The sequence below is a fragment of the Astatotilapia calliptera genome, chromosome 9 (assembly GCF_964374335.1).
Source record: "Astatotilapia calliptera chromosome 9, fAstCal68.1, whole genome shotgun sequence".
In the NCBI taxonomy this organism is placed as follows: Eukaryota; Metazoa; Chordata; class Actinopteri; order Cichliformes; family Cichlidae; genus Astatotilapia; species Astatotilapia calliptera.
This window is the reverse complement of record NC_137430.1, coordinates 35,059,140-35,081,969: the sequence shown is the minus strand read 5'-3', so window position 1 is coordinate 35,081,969 and position 22,830 is coordinate 35,059,140. Positions and strand designations below refer to the sequence as shown.

The 22,830-nt window shown below is 47.6% G+C and overlaps 3 protein-coding genes across 12 annotated transcripts in view; 1 reads left to right on the top strand and 2 right to left on the bottom strand.

Moving 5' to 3' along the window:
• LOC145431207 (uncharacterized) overlaps positions 1–22,830 on the top strand; it is a 382,620-nt gene that overhangs the window by 247,465 nt on the left and 112,325 nt on the right. The window lies entirely within an intron of this gene.
• Positions 8,575–11,809, bottom strand: LOC145431208 (uncharacterized). 2 transcript variants are annotated; one of them, XM_080306910.1, is made up of 3 exons: positions 11,628–11,809; positions 9,808–10,087; positions 8,575–9,475 (listed from the first exon to the last, which is right to left on the bottom strand). In XM_080306910.1, exons 2-3 carry the CDS (start codon positions 10,076–10,078, stop codon positions 9,168–9,170), a joined length of 579 nt encoding a protein of 192 aa, XP_080163036.1. In that variant the 5' UTR covers positions 10,079–10,087; positions 11,628–11,809; the 3' UTR covers positions 8,575–9,167. The 2 variants fall into 2 exon arrangements, with proteins under 2 accessions (XP_080163036.1, XP_080163037.1); XM_080306911.1 differs by having other exon boundaries at positions 9,808–10,090; positions 11,628–11,793.
• Positions 22,333–22,830, bottom strand: part of LOC113028834 (5'-AMP-activated protein kinase subunit gamma-2-like) — a 23,982-nt gene continuing 23,484 nt past the window's right edge. For all 9 annotated transcript variants that reach the window (XM_080306885.1, XM_080306889.1, XM_080306891.1 and 6 more), the window contains one exon: positions 22,333–22,830. This exon is cut by the window's right edge and continues 970 nt beyond it. The gene's annotated coding sequence lies outside the window, so the exon portion shown is untranslated.

Below are 22,830 nucleotides of genomic sequence, written 5' to 3'. Positions count from 1 at the left end.
CCATACCTGAGGCCTTGGAAACTGCCAAGCAAAGACTCATAGCCTTGGCCAGCCGCTTGAGGAGGTACACCAGAGAGATAGAAGGCAGGAGAATAAACCAGCTGTTCTCCACAGAACCAGCAAAGGTGTACTCTCAGTGGCAAGGGAACAATAAGAGAACAGCACCACCAAGGCTGGAGATGGAGCAATACTGGAAGAGCATATGGGAGAAGGATGCAACCCATAACGGCAATGCTCAGTGGCTAGAGGATCTGAGGGCTGACCACAGCGACCTCCCTGAACAGGGTCCAGTAACCATCACAGTGGCAGATATCCAAGAAAGGGTCTCCAGTATGAAGAGTTGGACAGCACCAGGGCCCGACATGGTTCACGCCTACTGGCTGAAGAAGCTGACTGCACTCCACGAGCGTCTGGCAGCACAAATGAACCAGCTGCTAGTTAACGAGAGACACCCGGAATGGCTAACCGAAGGCCGGACGGTCCTGATCCCCAAGGACCCCAAGAAGGGACCGGTCCCCTCCAACTACTGACCAATAACCTGCCACAGTACTACATGGAAGCTCCTGTCAGGCATCATATCGGCTAAGATGAACAGGCACATGGGTCAATACATGAGCGGGACACAGAAAGGAATTGGCAAGAATACCAGAGGTGCAAAACACCAGCTACTGGTAGACAGAACAATCAGCCGAGACTGCAAGACCAGACTGACCAACCTGTGCACTGCCTGGATTGATTACAAGAAGGCCTATGACTCAATGCCCCACAGCTGGATACTGGGATGCCTAGAATTGTACAAGATCAATGGGACCCTAAGAGCCTTCATCAGGAACTCAATGGGGATGTGGCGTACAACACTAGAGGCCAACTCCAAGCCCATAGCACAAGTCACCATCAAGTGCGGGATCTACCAAGGAGATGCTCTGTCCCCACTGCTGTTCTGCATAGGCCTGAACCCCCTCAGTGAGATCATTAACAAGACCGGCTACGGATACCGACTACGGAACGGAGCAGTTGTCAGCCACCTCCTGTACATGGATGACATCAAGCTGTATGCCAAGAGTGAACGAGACATCGATTCACTGATCCACACTACCAGGCTATACAGCAATGACATTGGAATGTCGTTCGGACTGGAGAAGTGTAGTCGGATGGTAACAAAGAGAGGGAAGGTAGTCAGAACTGAGGGGATTGAACTACCAGAAGGCAACATTGCAGACATAGAGGACAGTTACAAGTACCTGGGGATCCCGCAGGCAAATGGGAACCATGAAGAGGCCGCTAGAAAAGCTGCAACCACCAAGTACCTGCAGAGGGTCAGGCAAGTCCTGAGGAGTCAGCTGAATGGTAAGAACAAGATCCGGGCCATCAACACGTACGCCCTGCCCGTGATCAGGTACCCTGCTGGGGTAATAGGCTGGCCAAAGGAGGAGATAGAAGCCACTGACATAAAGACAAGAAAGCTCCTTACCATGCATGGAGGGTTTCACCCCAAGTCCAGCACCCTGAGGCTGTACGCTAAGCGGAAGGAAGGGGGCCGGGGACTGGTGAGTGTCAGCACCACAGTCCAGGATGAGACAACGAACATCCAAGAATACATTGGGAAGATGGCTCCAACTGACCGAGTGCTCAGTGAATACCTCAGGCAGCAGAAACCCAAGAAAGAGGAGGGAGACGAGGAACCATCATGGAAGGACAGGCCCCTGCACGGTATGTACCACCGGCAGATAGAGGAGGTGGCTGATATCCAGAAATCCTACCAGTGGCTGGACAAAGCTGGACTGAAAGACAGCACAGAGGCACTAATCATGGCAGCACAAGAACAAGCTCTGAGCACAAGATCCATAGAGGCTGGGGTCTATCACACCAGGCAAGACCCCAGGTGCAGGCTGTGTAAAGATGCCCCAGAGACAATCCAGCACATAACAGCAGGGTGCAAGATGCTAGCAGGCAAGGCATACATGGAACGCCATAACCAAGTGGCCGGCATAGTGTACAGGAACATCTGTGCCGAGTATAACCTGGAAGTCTCGAGGTCAAAATGGGAGATGCCCCCAAGGGTGGTGGAGAATGACCGAGCTAAGATCCTGTGGGACTTCCAGATACAGACGGACAAAATGGTGGTGGCTAACCAACCGGACATAGTGGTGGTAGACAAACAGAAGAAGACGGCCGTAGTGTAGCGGTTCCGAATGACAGCAATATCAGGAAGAAGGAACACGAGAAGCTGGAGAAATACCAAGGGCTCAGAGAAGAGCTCGAGAGGATGTGGAGGGTGAAGGTAACGGTGGTCCCCGTGGTAATCGGAGCACTAGGTGCGGTGACTCCCAAGCAAGGCGAGTGGCTCCAGCAGATCCCGGGAACAACATCGGAGATCTCTGTCCAGAAGAGCGCAGTCCTGGGAACAGCTAAGATACTGCGCAGGACCCTCAAGCTCCCAGGCCTCTGGTAGAGGACCCAAGCTTGAAGGATAAACCGCCCGCAGGGGCGTGCTGGGTGTTTTATATATATATATATATATATATATATATATATATATATATATATATATATATATATATATATACATACATACATATATATGTATATATAAAAAAAAAAAAAACACCCAGCACGCCCCTAAGCTAAGATACTGCGCAGGACCCTCAAGCTCCCAGGCCTCTGGTAGAGGACCCGAGCTTGAAGGATAAACCGCCCGCAGGGGCGTGCTGGGTGTTTTATATATATATATATATATATATATATATATATACATACATACATATATACGTATATATAAAAAAAAAAAAAACACCCAGCACGCCCCTGCGGGCGGTTTATCCTTCAAGCTCGGGTCCTCTACCAGAGGCCTGGGAGCTTGAGGGTCCTGCGCAGTATCTTAGCTGTTCCCAGGACTGCGCGCTTCTGGACAGAGATTTCCGATGTTGTTCCCGGGATCTGCTGGAGCCACTCGCCTAGCTTGGGAGTCACCGCACCTAGTGCTCCGATTACCACGGGGACCACCGTTACCTTCACCCTCCACATCCTCTCGAGCTCTTCTCTGAGCCCTTGGTATTTCTCCAGCTTCTCGTGTTCCTTCTTCCTGATATTGCTGTCATTCGGAACCGCTACATCGATCACTACGGCCGCCTTCTTCTGTTTGTCTACCACCACTATGTCCGGTTGGTTAGCCACCACCATTTTGTCCGTCTGTATCTGGAAGTCCCACAGGATCTTAGCTCGGTCATTCTCCACCACCCTTGGGGGCATCTCCCATTTTGACCTCGGGACTTCCAGGTTGTACTCAGCACAGATGTTCCTGTACACTATGCCGGCCACTTGGTTATGGCGTTCCATGTATGCCTTGCCTGCTAGCATCTTGCACCCTGCTGTTATGTGCTGGATTGTCTCTGGGGCATCTTTACACAGCCTGCACCTGGGGTCTTGCCTGGTGTGATAGACCCCAGCCTCTACTTTCGAATGTTGGAACACTGAGCTACTAGTTGTTTCGCCGTCATTGTGGATGTTGGGTATCGAAGAATCCATAGGTCCCTCATCCTATTCATGTAGCCCCTTCCGCCGGGGTTACTTGCGTAGTAGCATTCCAACAACGCCCTGTTTTCGTCCCTTGCCCACCGATGCCTTCTTGTTCCAGTAGCCCACTTTTCGTCAGGGTGCCCTGGTTCCTCAACACCTGACGCGGACCTTGTTGATCCGGGCGACGTCCGAGCCGGCATGCCTTCATATTTATCTGTCTCGCTCATGTCTGCGGTAGGCTTGCTTAGCATAGGGGGTCTAGCCTTAGGACCCTTACTGGATACAGACGCCCCAGGCAGGAATCAAACTTGCGATCCTCTGTTCCAAAGGCGTGTAGTTTAACCACTACGCTATCCAGCTGCTATATATATATATATATATATATACGTATATATATATACATACATATATACGTATATATATATATATACACATGTTGAGGAGCGTGTCAGGCTACATTTCACTGTGTGTTATACTTGTATAACTATGCATGTGACAAATAAAGAACCTTGTACCTTGAGTAGTGACGGAGAGTAAAGAGAGAAACTGTCTGTATTTCTTAATTGCAAATGGCACCAAATTGTATTCAAACTGAGCCACACTTATGGAGCTCCACAGTTCTGTTCCTGGTGTTTTGGTTGACATCTCCTGATTTTCCCATGTCACAGAAACAGCCTCTGTGTTTTGCCTTATATGCATCCACAGCTGTGCCACCAGTTTACTCACATGGACTCTACGAACCAATCAGAAGCTTCTTCAGCTCAGAATGGAATCGTCTGGAGTTTTCATATTAATTAACAATAAACTTAGTGTATATGTACTCCTACATTTGATGAAAGTGATAAAAATAGAAGCTCTGTCTCTCTTTATTCTGACATTTAACTAATTCAAAAGATATTTCAATATTTATTTATCCAAAACAAAACAAGTTTACTCTAAATGATGTTGTACAGTAAAAAAATGTTCTTGTGTTTTCCATAAAGTGTAAATATCTGGTTTCAACTGTGAATATACGGCTGTGTATTGAAATTCCTCTTGTTTTGCATAGAAATATACTGAACAACATACAAAGCTTAATATGTAAAACACTACCAGAGTTTTTTCTTTGAAAGAAGCTCCTTGCAGGAGGGGGAGATACAGGAGAGGTGGAGGAAGATCTCAGCCTGGGTGTTTATTGTCTTATGTAGTCTGGAAGATGAGTGGATGGTGGGGTGGGTGCAGTTTTCTCTGTGGTGGGGTTGGGTGGACTGTCCCGGGCTCTGTGGGGCCGGGCGGCGCTGCTGCACTGGGCCCGGTCTGGATGGGCCTGGGCCCCCTTTCCCTGGCGGGTCGCGGAGTATGGGGGTGCCTACTGGGGTCAGCGGGGGAACTGGCCCCAGGGAGGGGTCACTTGCCCCTCCCTTCCTTCCCTCCCCATCTCCAGCTGCCTCCCTCTTCCCGCTCCACCACAACCACCCACACATGCAGGGCCTTGGGGTATGTCACCAGGGTGCAGAGGAGGCTACCCCCCCCTCTGTCCCCTTCTGGCTGCCTCTGCCTCAATTTTATCCCACAACTTAGACATTCACATTACTCACACTCTCATTACACATACATATAGGATCTTGGGGGTGGGCACGATACACGGAGTCCAAAGTACCATCAGGGTGTACACCCCACCCCTGGCATCGTTGCCCACCTCTCAATTTTAAATACACGTAGACATTGAGGGCTATCAGGAGGGACCATGCGCTTACCTGCTGCTCTCTGGCAGGTAGCTCCATGCCCTCCTGGGTTTTAAATGCACCTTAGAACACACATGCATCAACATTACAATGAGCGGGTGGAGGGAGGTTTGGAGTCTTCTCTCACCCCCGTTCTCTGCGACCTGCTGGAGCAGGGGGGCTAGGACTAGGAGGAGGAGTTGGCCGTCTGACTGCGGTCTGGAGTGTGGAGCCTTCCTGCTGCTGCGGAGTCGGGGCGGTCTGCCTCCCCCCACCGCAGGGAAAAGGGAAACACCAACTGGGTCTGGGTGCAGTTCCCCCCTCCAGGGGCAAGGGTACCTAGACCCGGTTTGTAGAGTACGCTTGGGGAGTGTGATTGTGTGTACAGCGTCTCTTTATGTCTGTCTCCACGTTGGTTGAGTGTGGAGTAAGTGCATATGAGAGCATGAGGGTGGGAATGGATGTTTGTGTGTGCCTGTATGTCTGTGTCTATATGTCAGGTTGGGTGTCAGGCGCCACCTCTCTGGGGACACCTCAGGCCCTCCAAGGTTTGGAGGCCTATCTCCCCCTACCACCACTTCCCCTGCCAGTGGCGGACTCCCTCAGACATCGGTGCGTTGGTGGTTCTTTGTGTCCGGGGATGGGCGTCCAGGTACACACCAGCTCACTCCTTGGCGGCCGCTTATCGGGGCCTGGAGCCTGGGGCTCGCTCGGGCCACTTCGGAGGTGGGGTGCCCCCGGCCTCTCGGCCTGGGGCTCGGTCACTCAGGCGCAGCTGGCTGCCGGCGGAGCTCACGGGCGCGTCACTGCAACTCCCCCTGGCTTCTGCTCCGCGGCTGCTGAGTGAGCCCTCATCTGGGACTCTCCTCAGCTCTTTCTGGGACAGTGGCGCAGCTGCCCCTCTGTTGGTCTTCCTTGGTCTCTTGTGTTCTGGGGGCCTCTGGATGTCTGGAGTTTTGATCTCCTCCACACCTGCTTCACGCCCTGGAGGACGGGGCTGTGGCCCCCCCACACCCTCTAGCAGATCATTACATGAAGGAACCTTTTAAAAAAACAAAAAAACAAGCGCGTCCATGCTCACAGGTGCACACACGGGTGATCACACCCACAAACTACACCCTTTTTGGCTCCTACCTCAAAGCACACTGTGTTCTGTTGATCTTATGTGCTGCACAATAATGTTTAACATTTAGTATTTACTGTCATATTCCCATATATCATTGTGATGTTGTTTATTCTATTACTCTTGTTCTCTTCTGCTTGCTTTCTTTTTTCTTTCTCAGCAGGTGATCCAGGTGATTGATATATGCATTTTTTTTTCTCTGCCCGTTCTGTTGGTTTTTGTCTTTTGCCCTTCTCCCCCGTCCCTCTTCTCAGCTGTTTCTCTTTCCCTCTTTCTTTCTCCCCTTCTTTCCCCCAGTCAAGTCTGTCCCGTATTCAGTAAGTGAAAATAAAATAAACAATAAAAGGTGAATCAAATGGACCATTACGGCAAGGCTGGGATGGTCAGTTTGGTAAAGTAAATCCGTTGGGTATCTTTCTTTGCCTTTAGACAACAATTCTGATGCAACAGAGCCAAACGGGACAGGCAAAAAAAAAAAAAAAGAAAAAAAAAAGAAAGAAGCTCCTTATGTCCATTCTTGTATATCAGTGCATTACTGATTGATTTAGCCGTGGAGGGAAACAACTGAAAATATGAAATAAACACACATGTGAGCTAAGACTCTAAAGAAACAGCATTGTTGTTGTTCGGCTTTTCATTTCACCATTTGTTGATTCACTGGAAGAGCGAGTAACATAATATGGGTCAAGTGATCAGTTTGATATCAATCTTTCGTGATGCACCGTCATATTTACATTATTTGTACAGTACGAATGATTTGCTTTGGTACCTGGTCAAACTTCAGCTCTCCTCTGGCTCCATTTCTCCAACAGCGCACTCACAGGCAGCAGCCCAGTAAGCCACCCCCACGCTCCGCCCCTGCCTGGGTCACCTGTCCATGTACAAGAAGTCACATGACTGCATTACTGGAAACGTGCATGATCCAGGTCAGTCTTTACCTGAAGGCGTGCTGGCGATTTGTTTGCTTTATCTCACTCAGGTTATTACTTTCGTACTACCAGCTCACCTGCACTGACAGGTGTAGGACTGTCTTTGAAAATAGGATATGACCTCACAGGAAGAGCTAACGTTCACCAGTTTTAGAGCGCTCCAGAGTCCAGTGTGTGTGATAAACCCGGTGGACCCTCCACCACAGAATGAAGCAGACCCCGCCCCACTCTGACAGCAGAAGAAGACCGTGAACACTCACCTGCTCGTCCACTTCCTTTTTCTTCTGTAACGTGCAGTTGTTCTTCCTCTCCCCTGAAACAGGAAGTCAAACGGCTATGTAACAGGAAGTGTGTAGCACACGTTTCCTGTGTCTAGCACACACTTCTCACTAACAAGTACACAAAGTTCCTGCGTGCTTGTTAGTTCATGCTTGAAAGCTCTGTCAGGAGTGCGGCGCTCGGAGGATGGGAGGACGCAGCGCGCGGTGTAGTTGATGACATCACAGCTCGACTCCAGTGTCTTATGTTGCCTTTAAATATTAATCACTGTGATTAATATTTAAAGTGAAAGTTGTCCATGTTTCATGTAATTGAAACATTAAACTGATTATTGAAAAGTGTTTTTAAGCACATAGATGATCTGAAAAGGTTCACGTCACATGGGAGGGATCAGCAAAGAGCTGTAGTCCACTCTGTAGCTCATCAGTGTTAAACAATCAGCACAACTATAACGTTCTAATTTAGCGGGTTTGGTGGTTTTGACTCCTGTGGAAGTGCCCCAGGACTACGTCTGCTCCTGGTAGGACATTTTGAACTGAATCTTTTGTCTTTATTCTCTGACGTAGAAGATAATAATGATAATAATAATGATGGATTGCATTTATATAGCGCTTTTCGGGACCCCTCAAAGCACTTTACAATTCCACTATTCATTCACTCTCACATTCACACACTGGTGGAGGCAGCTACAGGTGTAGCCACAGCTGCCCTGGGACAGACTGACAGAAGCCAGGCTGCCATATCATCGGCCCCTCTGGCCAACACCAGTAGGCGGCAGGTGAAGTGTCTTGCCCAAGGACACAACGACCGAGACTGTCCGAGCGGAGGCTTGAATCGGCAACCTTCCGATTACAAGACGAACACCCAACTCTTGAGCCACGATCGCCCCGTACAGATGAAGATGGACAGATTAGAGCTTCCTGCCTGTAACAAATCCATTTGTGGAAACCCACAATGATCCACACTAATGATTGTCAGTTACTGAATATGTTCAAGGTTACTTTACAGACTGAAGCAGACACAGTGACAGGAAACTCATCTTTTATTTTCACGTTGATCAGAGTTACAGAAAGAAACATGAAACTCTGACCCTCTGCTCTCTGACATGTTTGACTTCAACAACATGAAAACAGCCAAAATCCTCATTAATCTGTTGGACTTTTATTCTAATCAGCTCTAAAATGTTTCCATAAAATCTAATAAACTTCTCGTTAACATCAGTGTCCGATGAAAATTCTACAAATAAAGTCATTTTCCTGATTGTTTTGTTCTCAGACTGGAAGTCAGAGATCTTGGTTTCCATCCATCCTGAAGGTTTTCACAGAGCCGACTGTTCAGGTTTGACTCAAAGCCTTGTTTCTGGGACACTTTAGTCCTGAAACCTGCTGAAACTCTGACATGTTCTGCTGTTTGAACATCTTTGTTTGTATAAAGACGCATAGAAAATCGTCTCTGTGAAAATCTTTGATGTGAAAACCAAACCAAATAGACGAGCCTCGCGCTCGTGTTTCTGTAAGTGGATTGGAGGATTAAACATTGAACTGTATCAGCACCTTCTGGGTGTTACAGATGATTCCTAATTTGCTCTCCTGTGAGTGCTGAACATCTGGCAGTGCGTCACATCAGCTGCAGCTCCCGTGAAAGGCACGGATCCACCTCGCAGAGAGCGGCGATCAGAGCCGAGCTGCCCTGGGATCCTTTTCTGCGCACCACGTCGATCACCTGTCGGGCTTTATCCGCCCTGCTCCTCACTCCGCCTAAATCCATTTCATCATCGATGATGACGCGGCGCTCCAGGAGTTTATCCAGCAGCTTCCTCAGGACGGGTTCGGACACTCTGTCGATAAACTGAGAGCGAACGGCCGCCAACTTCTCCTCTGCCGAGGAGTCGGCGGCGGTCTTTGGCAGATCGGGACCTGGAAGACCTGTGAGAGAGAGGAGGACGGATTAATGCCGAGGTCAGAGTGAGGCCGAAGACCTCCGACCACGGGAGCCTCGGCGTGAAGCCGAAGACCTCCGACCACGGGAGCCTCAGAGTTCCTGAGAACATCCAATCCAGCAGCTCCGACTCGGGCGGCTCCTTCCATCAGCTGTTTGCTCTGAATGCACCTTAAAAGGGAGAGAGACACTCTGCACACACTTCCTGTTTGCACGTCCTGTCACAGCGTGACGCTGCTCTGACCCTGATGATGTCACCTGAATGTCAAACGCTCAAACAGGTTAAAGGAAGTGCACGCCTGCCCACAGCCTCACTGACCTGCAGGTTGACCCATGACCTTTCGCAGCTCCTTCACCAGGTCGTTCCTGTTGATCTTCTTAAAGATGCTCTCCATCACCTGCACGGCTCCGTCCATGTCATACTTCTGCACCATCAGATCCACGGCGTCGCACCGCTCCGCCGTCGACAGCCGGGTCACTTTGATGGGCTCGATGTCTCTAAACCGCTCCTTCTTCAGGTTCCACTTGAAGGTCTTGAATTCCTCATCTGTTATGTCTTCCAGGATGTTGACGAGGTCCGGCTCCGTCATCTCGGCTTCCTGCTAGCATCAGAAAACACTGTGATCAGACTCTGATGCATCATGGGTAATGAGCGCACGCGGGTGTAAAGCGATGACGCAGATGCAGCTTTACACTGTGAGAGCGCCGACGTGAAACACAGTCAGTGTTAGCAAACATCTCCAGTAATAAATCAGTGCACCACAAACACATGGACGACTATGACAGAGGCACAGAAAGAGGCGGGGTTTAGTTCAGGAAGGAGGCGTGACCTGGAAGTATCTGCCCTCATCAGCGCTGTCTGAATTCTCCACATGTTATGGACTAAAGGCACTTCAGTGCTTCCTTTACTTCCTTTAGCAGAGGACACACTGGAGCATCCTTTGTGAAAGGGGAGGAGCAAAAGGCCTCCCCAAACGAACACAAATATTCAAGCATGACCTCTATGAACTCTGCAATAAAAACTACTTCCTGTTGCTGCACGAACAACATGGGTTCATACAGAGTCTGTATGATGTGTATGTGATGGTAACGTGTTCTGTGTGGTCAGTTTGCATTAATGTTCTTTAAACTGGTCAGGATCATCACCCAGTTCGGCTGTGGGTCAGCTGGGATACAGGATGGATGGAAGGAACTTTAAATCCCGTCCACGGCCGTCAGTCCCAAACTCACAGAGATCTTCAAAAAGCAGACGCCAGCAAGGCGGAGCCTAAAGGTGCCTCAACTCGCACACGACTTATCTTTCACAGGCTGTTCTCGTTTACTCGGCCTGCACAAAACAAACAAAACGCAGAAGCAGTGGACACCCCCGACACCAATCAGGAGTCGGGAATGTCAGCATGCCCCGCCCTCAGCTGTTTCCTGCCACTGCAGCTCAAACTGGTTTGAACCTGATCTCAGATTAAAGATGGTGCGATCACACACAGCTGGCTGATGATGAAGTGTGAAAGAAGGAGCAAACCCTGCAGATGTTCTCAGCAGGTTTACAAAGATGGCCTCCAGCTGCTTTTAATCGACACCAGCGATGTCGATTAACAGCCTGTATCCACAGGCTGTGAGGCTCCTGAACTCTCTGCCCCCCTCTCACGGACAATAACCATATCCAACTTCTTAATAGCAATGAACTGGTCTGCATTGGTGCATCATATCTTTATTCTCTTCCCCGTCCTGCCCCCCCCCCCTCTTTCTTAAATAGATAACTATCATATCTGATATCATATCTCACAGTACAATAATATTGAATGGGTTGCATCGTTGTATTTTGTCATGTTTCTCAGGTCTTTGTCTGAATTTCTACGAACATTATTGCTAAGGATTGTCTTATTGCATTGGAGTCACACTGGGTTAAATATGTACACTTGGGTTTTAAGGGGTATTTATTATTTTCTTCTTTTTTCTGGGTTGTATGGAAGCCCCAAACGCAATTTCATTGTTCTTGACAATGACAATAAATAAATAAATACTAAATACTAGAGAGCAGACGTCAGGCTCGCAGGAAGGAAACCTTCTGTGGCGCTCGCCCTCAAAGGCCAAGCCAGAGCCTGACGAGGAGCTTCAGGTAGAAACGGCAGACACACTCACCTTTCAGCTCGAAACGATGACAGAGAAAGGAGCGCTTCCACTCGCTGGTGCCTGTCAGACGGGCTTCAGGGCTGCTGCTCTCTCAATGTGAGGAGCTGTGATGTGTTCACACTGAGTTTGTCTCTGAACTTTGATTTCAGCTTCCAAAGAAGTGAGTGTAACCTGAAACTGGGGGAGGTCTTTCTGTGGAAATCACAGCAGACCTGTCGGACGGCATAGCATCATGCTTATCTAATTGCCCCCTAGCAGGTTTACTTCAACTAACCCTGACGTTCTCCGCCTCTTTGTCAGAAACCTGACTGTAGGAAGTGTCAGACATGGCGTGCCACTTCCTTGAAGAGCCAGTAGATGTTGAAGCCCAAATTCTCCGCAGAGCTCTCCGCCGGGAGAGAGTGATTAGCGCGCGTTTGGACATTTGATCATTTCCTGATGATTTCCTGTGTGAACGTCACCGTTTTTCAGCACAATCTATAATTTATTTGAATAACATCCTCAGGCCTAATATTGCTCATGTGACACATCGCGGACATCCTCTCAGTTCTGTACATATTATTTGTATCGCACTTCGGTTTTTTGCAAACGGGAGCTTTCTGTATAATATTGGTGACGCTGAGCACGTTTCCAAGGCTACCGTCTGTCGGGCAGTCAGGAATGTTACAGTTGCACTGAAACGTCTCCTGTACTCGTTTGTGGTGTTCCCCGGTCATAGACCCACAAGATTTATCAAAGAGGGATGCCACAAAATTGCAGGTATCAGGATGAACAAAACTTAATTCATGATGTGGTGATACTTGGACTACTACTTAAATTTTACATTTATTTTCAGGGTTCCCAGGCGTGATTGGCTGTATAGATGGCACTCACATTCCAATCATTGCTCCTTCAGTAAATGAAGGAGACTATGTGAACAGGAAGTCTTTCCACAGCATTAATGTGCAGGTACATAGTTCCCTGTAGCATTTCAAACTAACAAATTATTTCATTATAGTAATGGATGCTAATTTATGTTCTCTGCACTGTGAAGATCATGTGTGATGCTGCCAACATTATCACAAATGTGGAAGCCAACTGCTCAGCCTCTGTGAGTGGTGGTGGTGGAGGACCCCCACCTGTTTTTCGGGCCTCCGCTTTTTTTTCTGTTGGCTATAACGGGTCACATTTGAGCATACAGAGTAAGCAAATATGTACTTGTAATGTGCTCAGATAATTTCAATAAGTGCTTACAGAGGGGAAGTTAATGTAGCCTCTAACTGCAATTGATTTACATGGGACAAACAGACCAAGCACTATGGCTCATAATACAATTACACCTTACCTGTTTGGACTATATTTTTATATTTCATTTTTACTTGCTGCCAGGAACGTTTGGGGCCTGTTGGGTTGCACCTGCGCTCACATCACATCACAAAATAAAATGTATGAAATAAAAAATAAAATAACATATAATAAAATAACGTGTTAAATGGGTGGAAATCCCTAGATCAATGTTTAAATTAACACTCACGCATTGACTCTGTCGGCTATGTTTGCCATGCATGCTCTCTTTCTTTGGCAGCTGAGGCTGTGTTACTTTTTTTCTGCAAAATTTGCATGTTATCGGCATATGCTGCCATCAGAATTTCGGCCTCAAGCGCTGTGAAATACATTGACCGCGCCTTCTTTCCCTCCGTCTCCATGGTGACTCGCTTAATCTGTGCTCCACTAATCAGGGCTTTATGTATCCTCGTGCGCGCGCTTAACTTGGGATTAAAGCAACTCCGCGTTGACTGAACTAATTGTTATCAGCCTTTCTGAAACCGAATATTCCGAGTTGGACAGTTCGGGGTTACTCAACCCTGAGTATCGTTTTTCACTCTGAGTTTTCTAAACCGGCTTCCTGAAATAGGGCCCTGCTCAGCTGGTCACATGACCACACAGCGATGAAGCAGAAACAAACCCCGAGCAGCTCCTCCACAGCAGGAGAGGCGCACAGACACGCCTCCCTGCTGGCTCCGCTCATCCTGCACAGAGCAGCTGGTGGGGAGCACGTTACAAACCCTCTGAGGATCGAGTGGGGGGGCACAGCTTACACAGATCCCTGCAGCCTCAGTGATACCAACCTGACAACAGCACATCTGCAAACCGGCACTTCCACAGGACTCGAGTGCTGTGTTCCTAATAAAGTGTCACTCTTCAGATAAACGCTGAAAGTGCGTGGTTGATGGTGCGCGCTGTTTTGAACACCATCACACACCTGTGAACGTTCCACTCTCTCAGCACATCCTCAGACTGTTGCATGGCTCTGACTTGTCTGTGAGAGGAACATACAGCACATCATGTCAGCTATCAGAAATCCATCCATCCATCCATCTTCATCCGCTTATCCGAGGTCGGGTCGCGGGGGTAGCAGCCTAAGCAAAGAGGTCCAGACCTCCCTCTCCCCAGCCACCTCCTCCAGCTTGTCCGGGGGAATACCAAGGCGTTCCCAGGCCAGCCGAGAGATATAATCTCTCCAGCGTGTCCTGGGTCTGCCCCGGGGCCTCCTCCCGGTGGGACATGCCTGGAACACCTCGCCCAGGAGGCGCCCAGGGGGCATCCTTGTCAGATGCCCGAACCACCTCAGCTGGCTCCTTTCGATGTGGAGCAGCAGCTGCTCTACTCTGAGCCCCTCCCGGATGGCCGAACTTCTCACCCTATCTCTAAGGGAGAGGCCAACCACCCTTCGGAGGAAGCTCATTTCCGCCGCTTGTATCCGCGATCTCGTTCTTTCGGTCACTACCCACAGCTCGTGGCCATAGGTGAGGGTAGGGACGTAGCTCAGCTGCAAGAAGAGTCACAGAATGAACATTCAATGAAAAACCAGAACTTCCTGTTCAGACGGGAGACTGTACAGAGCAAACAGCCATCGCAGTAAATTTACTGCAGCGTGATTAGCGTGTCCTCTGTGTCGTCTGCTCTCTGTGTGTTTGTGTGAGTAACACACACACACACACACACACACACACACACACACACACACACACACACACACACACACACACAATGAACAGGAATGTGCACTAACTGTTCTGCATTGCAGTCTGTCAGTCATTTGTAAAATGATGCCACCATAGCTGAACTCGCTCCACTGCAGCTCCACTGCAGCTCTCCATGCAGAGCTGCCAAACTGCGGTGGCCACATGGAGTAGTGCAGGAAGACCCAGAGGCGCTCGGTGCATCAGCAGGATCGACATCCTTCCTCTGCCTCTTACAGGAAGCAGCAGAGTCCTCCATCATCACCAGGAGTCACAGGTTACTCTGACTTTGCAGATGATCTGACCAAACAAATTAACAACAGCAAAGAGCCTTTATTACAATTTTAGACGAAAAACTCCCACTAAATTCAGTCTTTACCTTTAAGGTTTGTGTCACCTGTCTTTATGTCCCGACAGGATCCAGGATCCAAAGCAGCTGCTGTGAGGTCACTGGATCTGAGGGGGCAGTGATCCATTCGGACACGGATAAAGATTCCAAGAATCTTGTGTTCAAAGATGCTTGGAGACTCCTGACCAGGCCATTCAGGAAACAGACGGCGGCTTCAGCTTCTCCATGTGGTGACTGAGGGACATCACGGATCAAAACTATTTTCTCAAATCTGTTGCTTCGCTGAAAGGCTTCCAGACGTCCGGCATCTCCCTCAGCAGCATCCGCTCGGTGCTGTGAACAATAGCTCCTGCTGATCAGATGTTCACACTGGAGAACTGCCTCCACTTGTCTCGGGGCTGAAGTCCACCTGTGATCACAGCAGCAGCTTCAAACACGTCTTTGAATGTTGTGCTTGTGTGCAGCTTAGATAACTTTCAAAGAGAAGGAGATGGTCTCTGACAGCCATCTCTGTGTTTGCCATAGCAGCCGCTACTGCGTCAGATCATCCGAGGTGAAGACGTGCCAGAGCTCTGATCACCATCATCATCATGTTCCTCACCTGCTCAGTGGGGAAGCTCTCCACACGCTGGCAGCATTGTCACGAATCGTTTGTCTGTATCGGTCACATGTAGCTCCAGATTTCTCACAGATTCAGTCACCTGTGTGTGATGCACAGTGATGCCGAGGAAACCCCTCATGACCAGTGTCCACAGCGACTGAAACACGACGTCTCACTCGGCTGAGTTTTTAACAGGTTCTCTGTGTTTGCTGTCAGCTACTGTCAGAAAGTGCTGAAAACTCTTGTTCTGCACAATAGACACGAAAAATAACAGCTTTGTGCTGAGTGTCCATAAGCTGTGATATGGAAGCTGCTGAGGTTCATCTGTGATCCTCTTCAAACTGTCAGTAAATCCATCACAGCCTTAATGCATTAGACTTTAAGTTGTTTCTAAATGGACTCATTCTACATTATAGGCATGCAGACTGTTGGAGCCAGGAATCGAACCACCAACCGTCCGATCAGCAGATGACCTGCTCTACCACCTGAGCTACAGCCAGGAGGTAGAGCTAAGTCCCAAATAAATATGAACACTTATTAAACACTGTTCTCAAAGCTGTGCATGCAGCTCTAACAAGCAATGATCAGCAGCCCTGTTAACAACAACTGACTTTGGCAAATAAACGACAGCTAATGAAATAATAACAGAGTTGTTGTGATTGACAGGAGAAAGAGCCCGTTAAGCTCGCTCCATCTCTGAGTCTGTGTCGTGCATATTGCACTTGGTTTTTTGTTGACTACTTCATAGTTTATGTACCTGAAAGAAATTTTTGTCCTGACCGTTTGTTTGTTTTGTGTTATTTTTTTTTAAAATCTGGTTCATCTGATTGGCTGTGATACAGAATGAATAAGAATGAATGAAATGAACTCGTCAGTGTTCTGTACAGCTGTGTCGTTGTCACGCAGCGCAGATCATGTTTGAGGAACAGGGAGAGCGAGTTTCCTCTCTGCCACCTTCAGAGGTCAGTCGTTTGCACATTATTACCTGACTGCGTGGTTAGATCTGATACTGATCGGAAACACACCTGAAATCCAAAATAAATTCAGATGTATTTACAGAGTAGGAGGACTTGGGTGCAATGTCTGGATTACAGTAACACGTACCAGGATGTCCTTCACTCACTGGGGGAGGACGGCCTGATGTCATTCATATCTTTGGCGTCTGCTGGACTCCGAGCAGGTCTGGACCGCATGTTGGAGGACGGACTAACGATCCCACCAGGACAGGAGGAGGCGTCACTGCTGAACAGCTCTGCTGTGTGGGACGAGCAGCTGGACGAGGACAACTCAGGTTCCCTATAATCCCCAAAGTATTTTAGCACATCTGGAGATGCTCCTGGTGGTTTTATACACTCTTGGTTTTCAGTTAGCACTGATCTAAATTACTGTTAGAATAAAATGAAAACGAAGGTTGTATTTAACGTAAAGAACGCTTACACATCTCTCCACCTGTTCTAGATGAATAGTCTGTGTTTGTGGCACTGACTGGGAGAGAGCTCTGCTGCACACAGCACAGCCCACAGGATGAGGAAGCTGGAGGGGCTGCAGAGAACGATGGAGCCTCTGGAACAATCTGAGTCACGTGACCTGGGTAACAGGCGTCAAACCAACAGTGACACCTAACATGGACCAAAATACTGCAGTAAATACTGCATTACTTTGCTAAAACATTCAGATTACAGTTAGACAAAGCTTAGCTTCTCTCAGTGTTCGATGCTACACAGCGTTTAACCAAAACATGTGGAACTATTAACAACTACACAGAGTACGGTAACAATGCAGTGTTGATGTGACCAGTACTTTACTTGGTAATCAGCTGCCATTCTTTGGGCTCCTGGAACTGAAGTCACTGAATCCAGCAACACTTACAGATTTCCTTTGAATCAACTGTAAAACAAAGATGTTGTAACCTTCAGGCAGGACTGATGGGGGAGCTGGAGTGGATCTAAGCTTTAGTCTGGATCCACAGTGTTCACCTTACAGGATTACGGTGGAACGAAAACATGCAGTCAATCCTGTATGATCTTATACTTCAGGATACAGTGGAATGATGATCCTGCTGAACAGTTCTTGTTATTTTCATCAAGCAGCGACAAACATCAGCTAATGTTTACCAACATCTTTACTCCTTTAGTTTCCACATCAGAGAGAACCTCGCGTAAGGACGCCAACATGGCTAACTGCTGCACCCATCATGGTTCTGAACCAGGGGTGGGCAATTTCAGGCCCAAGGGTCGGTGTTCTGCAGGTTTTAGATCTCATCTCGGGTCAACACACTTGAATCACATGATTCGTTCGTTGCCAGGCCTCTGGAGAACTTCAGGACATGGGGAGGAGCTAATTTAGCCATTTAAATCAGCTGTGTTGGTTCAAGGACATCTAAAACCTGCAGGGACACCGGCCCTCGAGGCCTGGAGTTGCCCACCCCTGTTCTAAACTCTGTAAGTGTTCAGGTGCTCTCACAGAACCAGAGATCTCCTTACAGTTGTGGTCAAACTTTTATTTTGAAAGGTCCGTTTTCATCAGGAAGGATGTGAACATGGATTGTCCAGTCATCCCTGGAGCACGTGCAGGACACCAGCCTGTTTCCATCTGTGATGTTTGAAGCTGTTTATGATCAAAATAAAAACCAGTCTGTACGAGAATGTTTTAAATTAATATCTAAGGACGCTTCCAGATGCTCTGCATGTAAAATACTGTATATACGGTATATACACAGTACTACAGGTATATACAGCTGATACTATATAGTACCTGATACTTTGAGCTCCTGCAAGAAATCTTGCAAACATGTAAGATCCTCGTCTCAGTGCCCACACGTCTCTTTGACTGTGGTTGGCAGCTCATCAGAACAAAGTCAGCGTCTGTAACGTAGATTATACTGTTCAGTCTAAGCTTTACATGCTAACAGGAAACTACAGATCAGACTGCAGCTGATTGGTTAATGTCACGGCCTTTTATGTTCCAAACACCAACAAAGTCCCAGAAAAGGCCGTGGGTGGCAACAGGAGGTTTGTTTTAGAGCGCACGTCTGACTCCATTGTTTAAAAATCATATGCCGTTTATTTCGTGCAAAATTATAAACAAAAATCAACCAAATAACTTCTTACAACTTAAAATTAAACAAAAGTTACCTTAATTTGCTTTAACAACTTCAAAAGTGGTCAAAAAAATCATTTTCTAACCCTCCCGTCCTCCCATCAGACATTTGGCAAACAAAAAACCATCCTCACCACACCCCTCCAGGTGCTCTTAATCCCCTGATTAATGGGCGGGTCCATGAGCCAATGAACCAATCACTTTCCAAAACCTTTTCCAATAAAAGGAATTACAAAGTTACGTAACAAAACTAGGTCAGCATATTCTCACAACTTTAAAGAAAAAACAAAAATGGATACAAATTACGTTTTATAAACATTCAACAAAAACACAACATTTAATATTTACTTTGAAGACGTTCCCAGGAACAAGCTCCAGGATTTAGGATCACCAGGATCACACAGACCCACTCAGTCCGCACAGACCCACTCAGACCCACACACTCCCACACAGACCTACACAAACCCACTCAGTCCACACAGACCCACTCAGACCCAAACAGACCTACTCAGACCCACACAGACCTACACTGTGTGGATTTTCCTACGGTAATGACATCTCATCATCGGTCTCATCAGAGGACAGTGTTCCTTTGCATGTGTCGACTGCAAGCACCTGCAGAGGCATCACTTCATTACGTGGTAACACATCTGCTTTGCTGTGAGTGTGCAGGTGGAGTGGGTGTGTCTCTGAAGAAAGCATGAACAGCATCAGCTGCACAGTCATGCTGCAGTGCGAGCAGCAGGAAGGCCTACACACAAACTAACAACAACCCTCACACAGCCGTCCTCCACGAGGTTTCTAATGTCAGTTAAAAGCCAGTAAGCAGAGTGGACTTGTGTGTGCCTCCGGTTAAACGTGTCTGCTGATTCTACAAACGTCCCTCTGCACAGTCACCGTGGTCTGTAAGAGCTCCTCACAGCTGTGTGGGAGTGTGAGCGCTGTGACCTCGCTGCCTGATGTTAAACATCTGTTTTTGCCACCACTGAAGTCTGATTTGAAATATCCTGGAAATGACCTACGACTTTAAAACAATGCAGTTTGGCATCAAATGAGAGGGATTGTCATCCGTCCTGATTAGCACAGTTTAATTCAGACACAGAGAAATTTTCTTTGCTCCAAATCATTTTATTTGTTTGTGTTTTTGCAGTGAACTCGGTTTTTATTCTTCAAACTCTTTGAAACCAACAGTTGTAATATTTTCATATTCCAGGTATTCCTCATAAAACACGTTTGTGACATGAGGCCATTTGCATTTTTATTTATTTTTTAACTCATTTTGAGAAATTGCAGTTTTTGCGTCACCACTCTTCCACATAATCATAAGACATTTGTCTCATTTGGGTGAAGATGACATATTCTTAAACGTGCTCTGCAGCCACTGCAGGAGCTGGCTCCTCCCTCTGACAGGCACACGTTGTTCAGCCTCTGTAACACAATCACACAGCTCCCACACGCAGCAGAAAGCTGCCATGTGGTCTGTTTTCAGTCGGTAGGCTCTGGTCCTCTTGGCATCAAAGAAACAGGGAATATCTTCAAATCTTTGAATTGACATAGTGGCCTTGTACAAACACACTGACTGGGACATCCCAGTCCTTCTCACTTCCTGCGAGAACAGTCAATCCAAAGAAGGCCATGAGCTCATGTTTGGTTACATTTTTCCACTCTTTTCTCATCTGTGGCTGCTCTTCATGCCTCCATGTTTGTGCATGTCAGCACCTCACAGTGCTAAAGCCAGGTGCAGGCCCTGGCCGACCACTTGGTGTTTGAGCCTGGCTGGGAGGTAACTCTGAGACACGCCCCCTCCTTCCTTCCATATTGACTTATTCAGACGGACTTATGCATTTGTTTGGCTGCCTGCTCTGGACATAATGACAAACATGCTGATAATACAAAGGAATAAATACTGTATGATGGCTCTATAATGTAAGACGAACACTGATGGATCATCTGTGCAGGAAAAATGAGCTGAATCATCAGTGAGGCTCTGATACAAAGGTTTTTTACCCATGTGATGAGGGACGTATCCTGCCTAGAGCCTGCGACACACACAGGTGTGTAACACTTCCTGTTTACCTCCTTTTTAAGTAAGTAAGTAAAATTTTATTTATATAGCACATTTCTAGATAGAGATCACAAAGTGCTTTACAAGATATAACAGATTAAAAAGATAAGATACAAACAAAGTTAGCAAAAGGCAGTTTTAAAAAGATGTGTTTTTAGCTGTTTTTTAAAAGTAATCAATGAATCAGCGGATCGTAAGTCCTGAGGAAGAGAATTCCACAGTCTGGCGGCCACAGTAGCAAAAGCTCTATCACCCCTAGTTTTCAGTCTCGTATACTGAATGACAAGTAGGCCCTGACTACTCGACCTCAGAGACCTACTAGGGGCATAGGGCTGTAAAAGTTCAATAATATATGGTGGTGCTTGTTGTTGAAGAGCCTTAAAAGTTAAAACCAAAATCTTAAACTGGACTCTAAATTCGACAGGAAGCCAATGTAACTGCATAAGCAACGGTGTTATATGTGAATATTTAGAAACTTTCGTCAAAAGTCTTGCTGCAGCATTCTGAACGATCTGCAGACGCTCCAAGGAACCTTTGTTTAGACAAGTAAACAGGGAATTGCAATAGTCCAGTCGTGATGAGATAAAAGCATGAATAACAATCTCCAGTTCGGTATAGGATATTTACAGGTATTATTGTGTATTTTAAGTTGATGGTTTGTTGGCGTCACAGTTTGGGTGGTAATGTCCTCACCGACTGTCCCATAGATGGGACCTGATGTCATAAGACTTCATTTTACAGTTTTAAAATCTTTACTGTCATCTCGTCTGTTGATGATGAAGTCGCTGTAATCTGCACGGAGGGGGCAGATCCACCTCCAGAGGGTGGAGCTGGTGGGGCTGTTTGTGGATGAACCTGCGGTGAGTTTGTGGGGGACAGATTAGCATTAGCAAGTAAACGAGCTGCAGTGATTATTATTAGGACAGGTTTGTTTAAAAAGCCCACGTCAGCCGACACGTGTGATGGAAGAACGACTCTTCAGCACATCACTGATGAGCTGCACGACGGACATCTGCATCACCGATTTCATGAAGCCAGCTGTTCGTCTTCGTGCCGCAGCATAGAAACACTAACATCATGACCTCAGCAACAGTGGACATCGATGTCATTGTGGCTGTTGCCATGGTTACTTTCAGGTGCGCTGTGTTGACATTTAGCTCGATTCCTCCTCGAGTTCAGCGCTCGGGCCTTTCTCCTCGGCTGTGACGTCTAGACTGTGTTTTAGATCATGTGTGTGTCGTGACGGCGTCGCTCTTAGAAACAGATGGCAGTGGATTCCTCCGCTTTAGGTTTGAGCCGTTAGCTTCCAGAGTGCGTTGCTACTACACTTAATAAGGCGTCACACAGTCTTTGACACCTGGCTGGATAGAGAGGATCCTGGGATCAGGCCCACTGTGGACGCCGCTGAGTTTTCAGGGCGCGCCCTGATGAAGCCTGCACTTCATTTGCATGATGAAGAAGGTTGGAGTGGGGTACAGGTGTGCCTGGTCTCAATCCACAGGGACTGAGACCAGGCACACCTGTACCCACCTGAGCCTGAATCTAATGACGAGGGCGAAGCTCAGCAGGAAGCAGCAGAGAAGAAAAGAAGACTCGAGCACAGCAAAACATCAGGACGCTTTATTCATCGTGTGAACAGCAGCACGCCGACGCTCTGACAGAAGCTCTCTGACACACGACGTCAGCGAACACATCACAGCTGGGACAACCTGCTCTGTAACTACATTTCCCAGAGTCCCTGGGGATAGAGTATTTATATACAAGGTTCACGTGTCTGGTGGTGCACACTGCGTGTTAGCGCCACCTGCAGCCCGCCCCGCTCACCACAGAAACTATGATTACATTAACAATAAAACTCATCTTTGTTCAGATTTACACAAAATAATAAAACAGACGCACTCGTACAACCACCTCAGGTACACAGGTGAGCTCTTCCACTCACCTGTGGCACAACCAGTCATCGATAAAACTCTCCACCAATCAGAGACCGTGGTCAGGATTCAAAGGCACCACGACAGCGCGATGGGCCCGCCCCTTCATGACATAACAGAGGGCGGGTTTTGTTTACAGAATAAACGAGTATTGTTTTTTTTTTA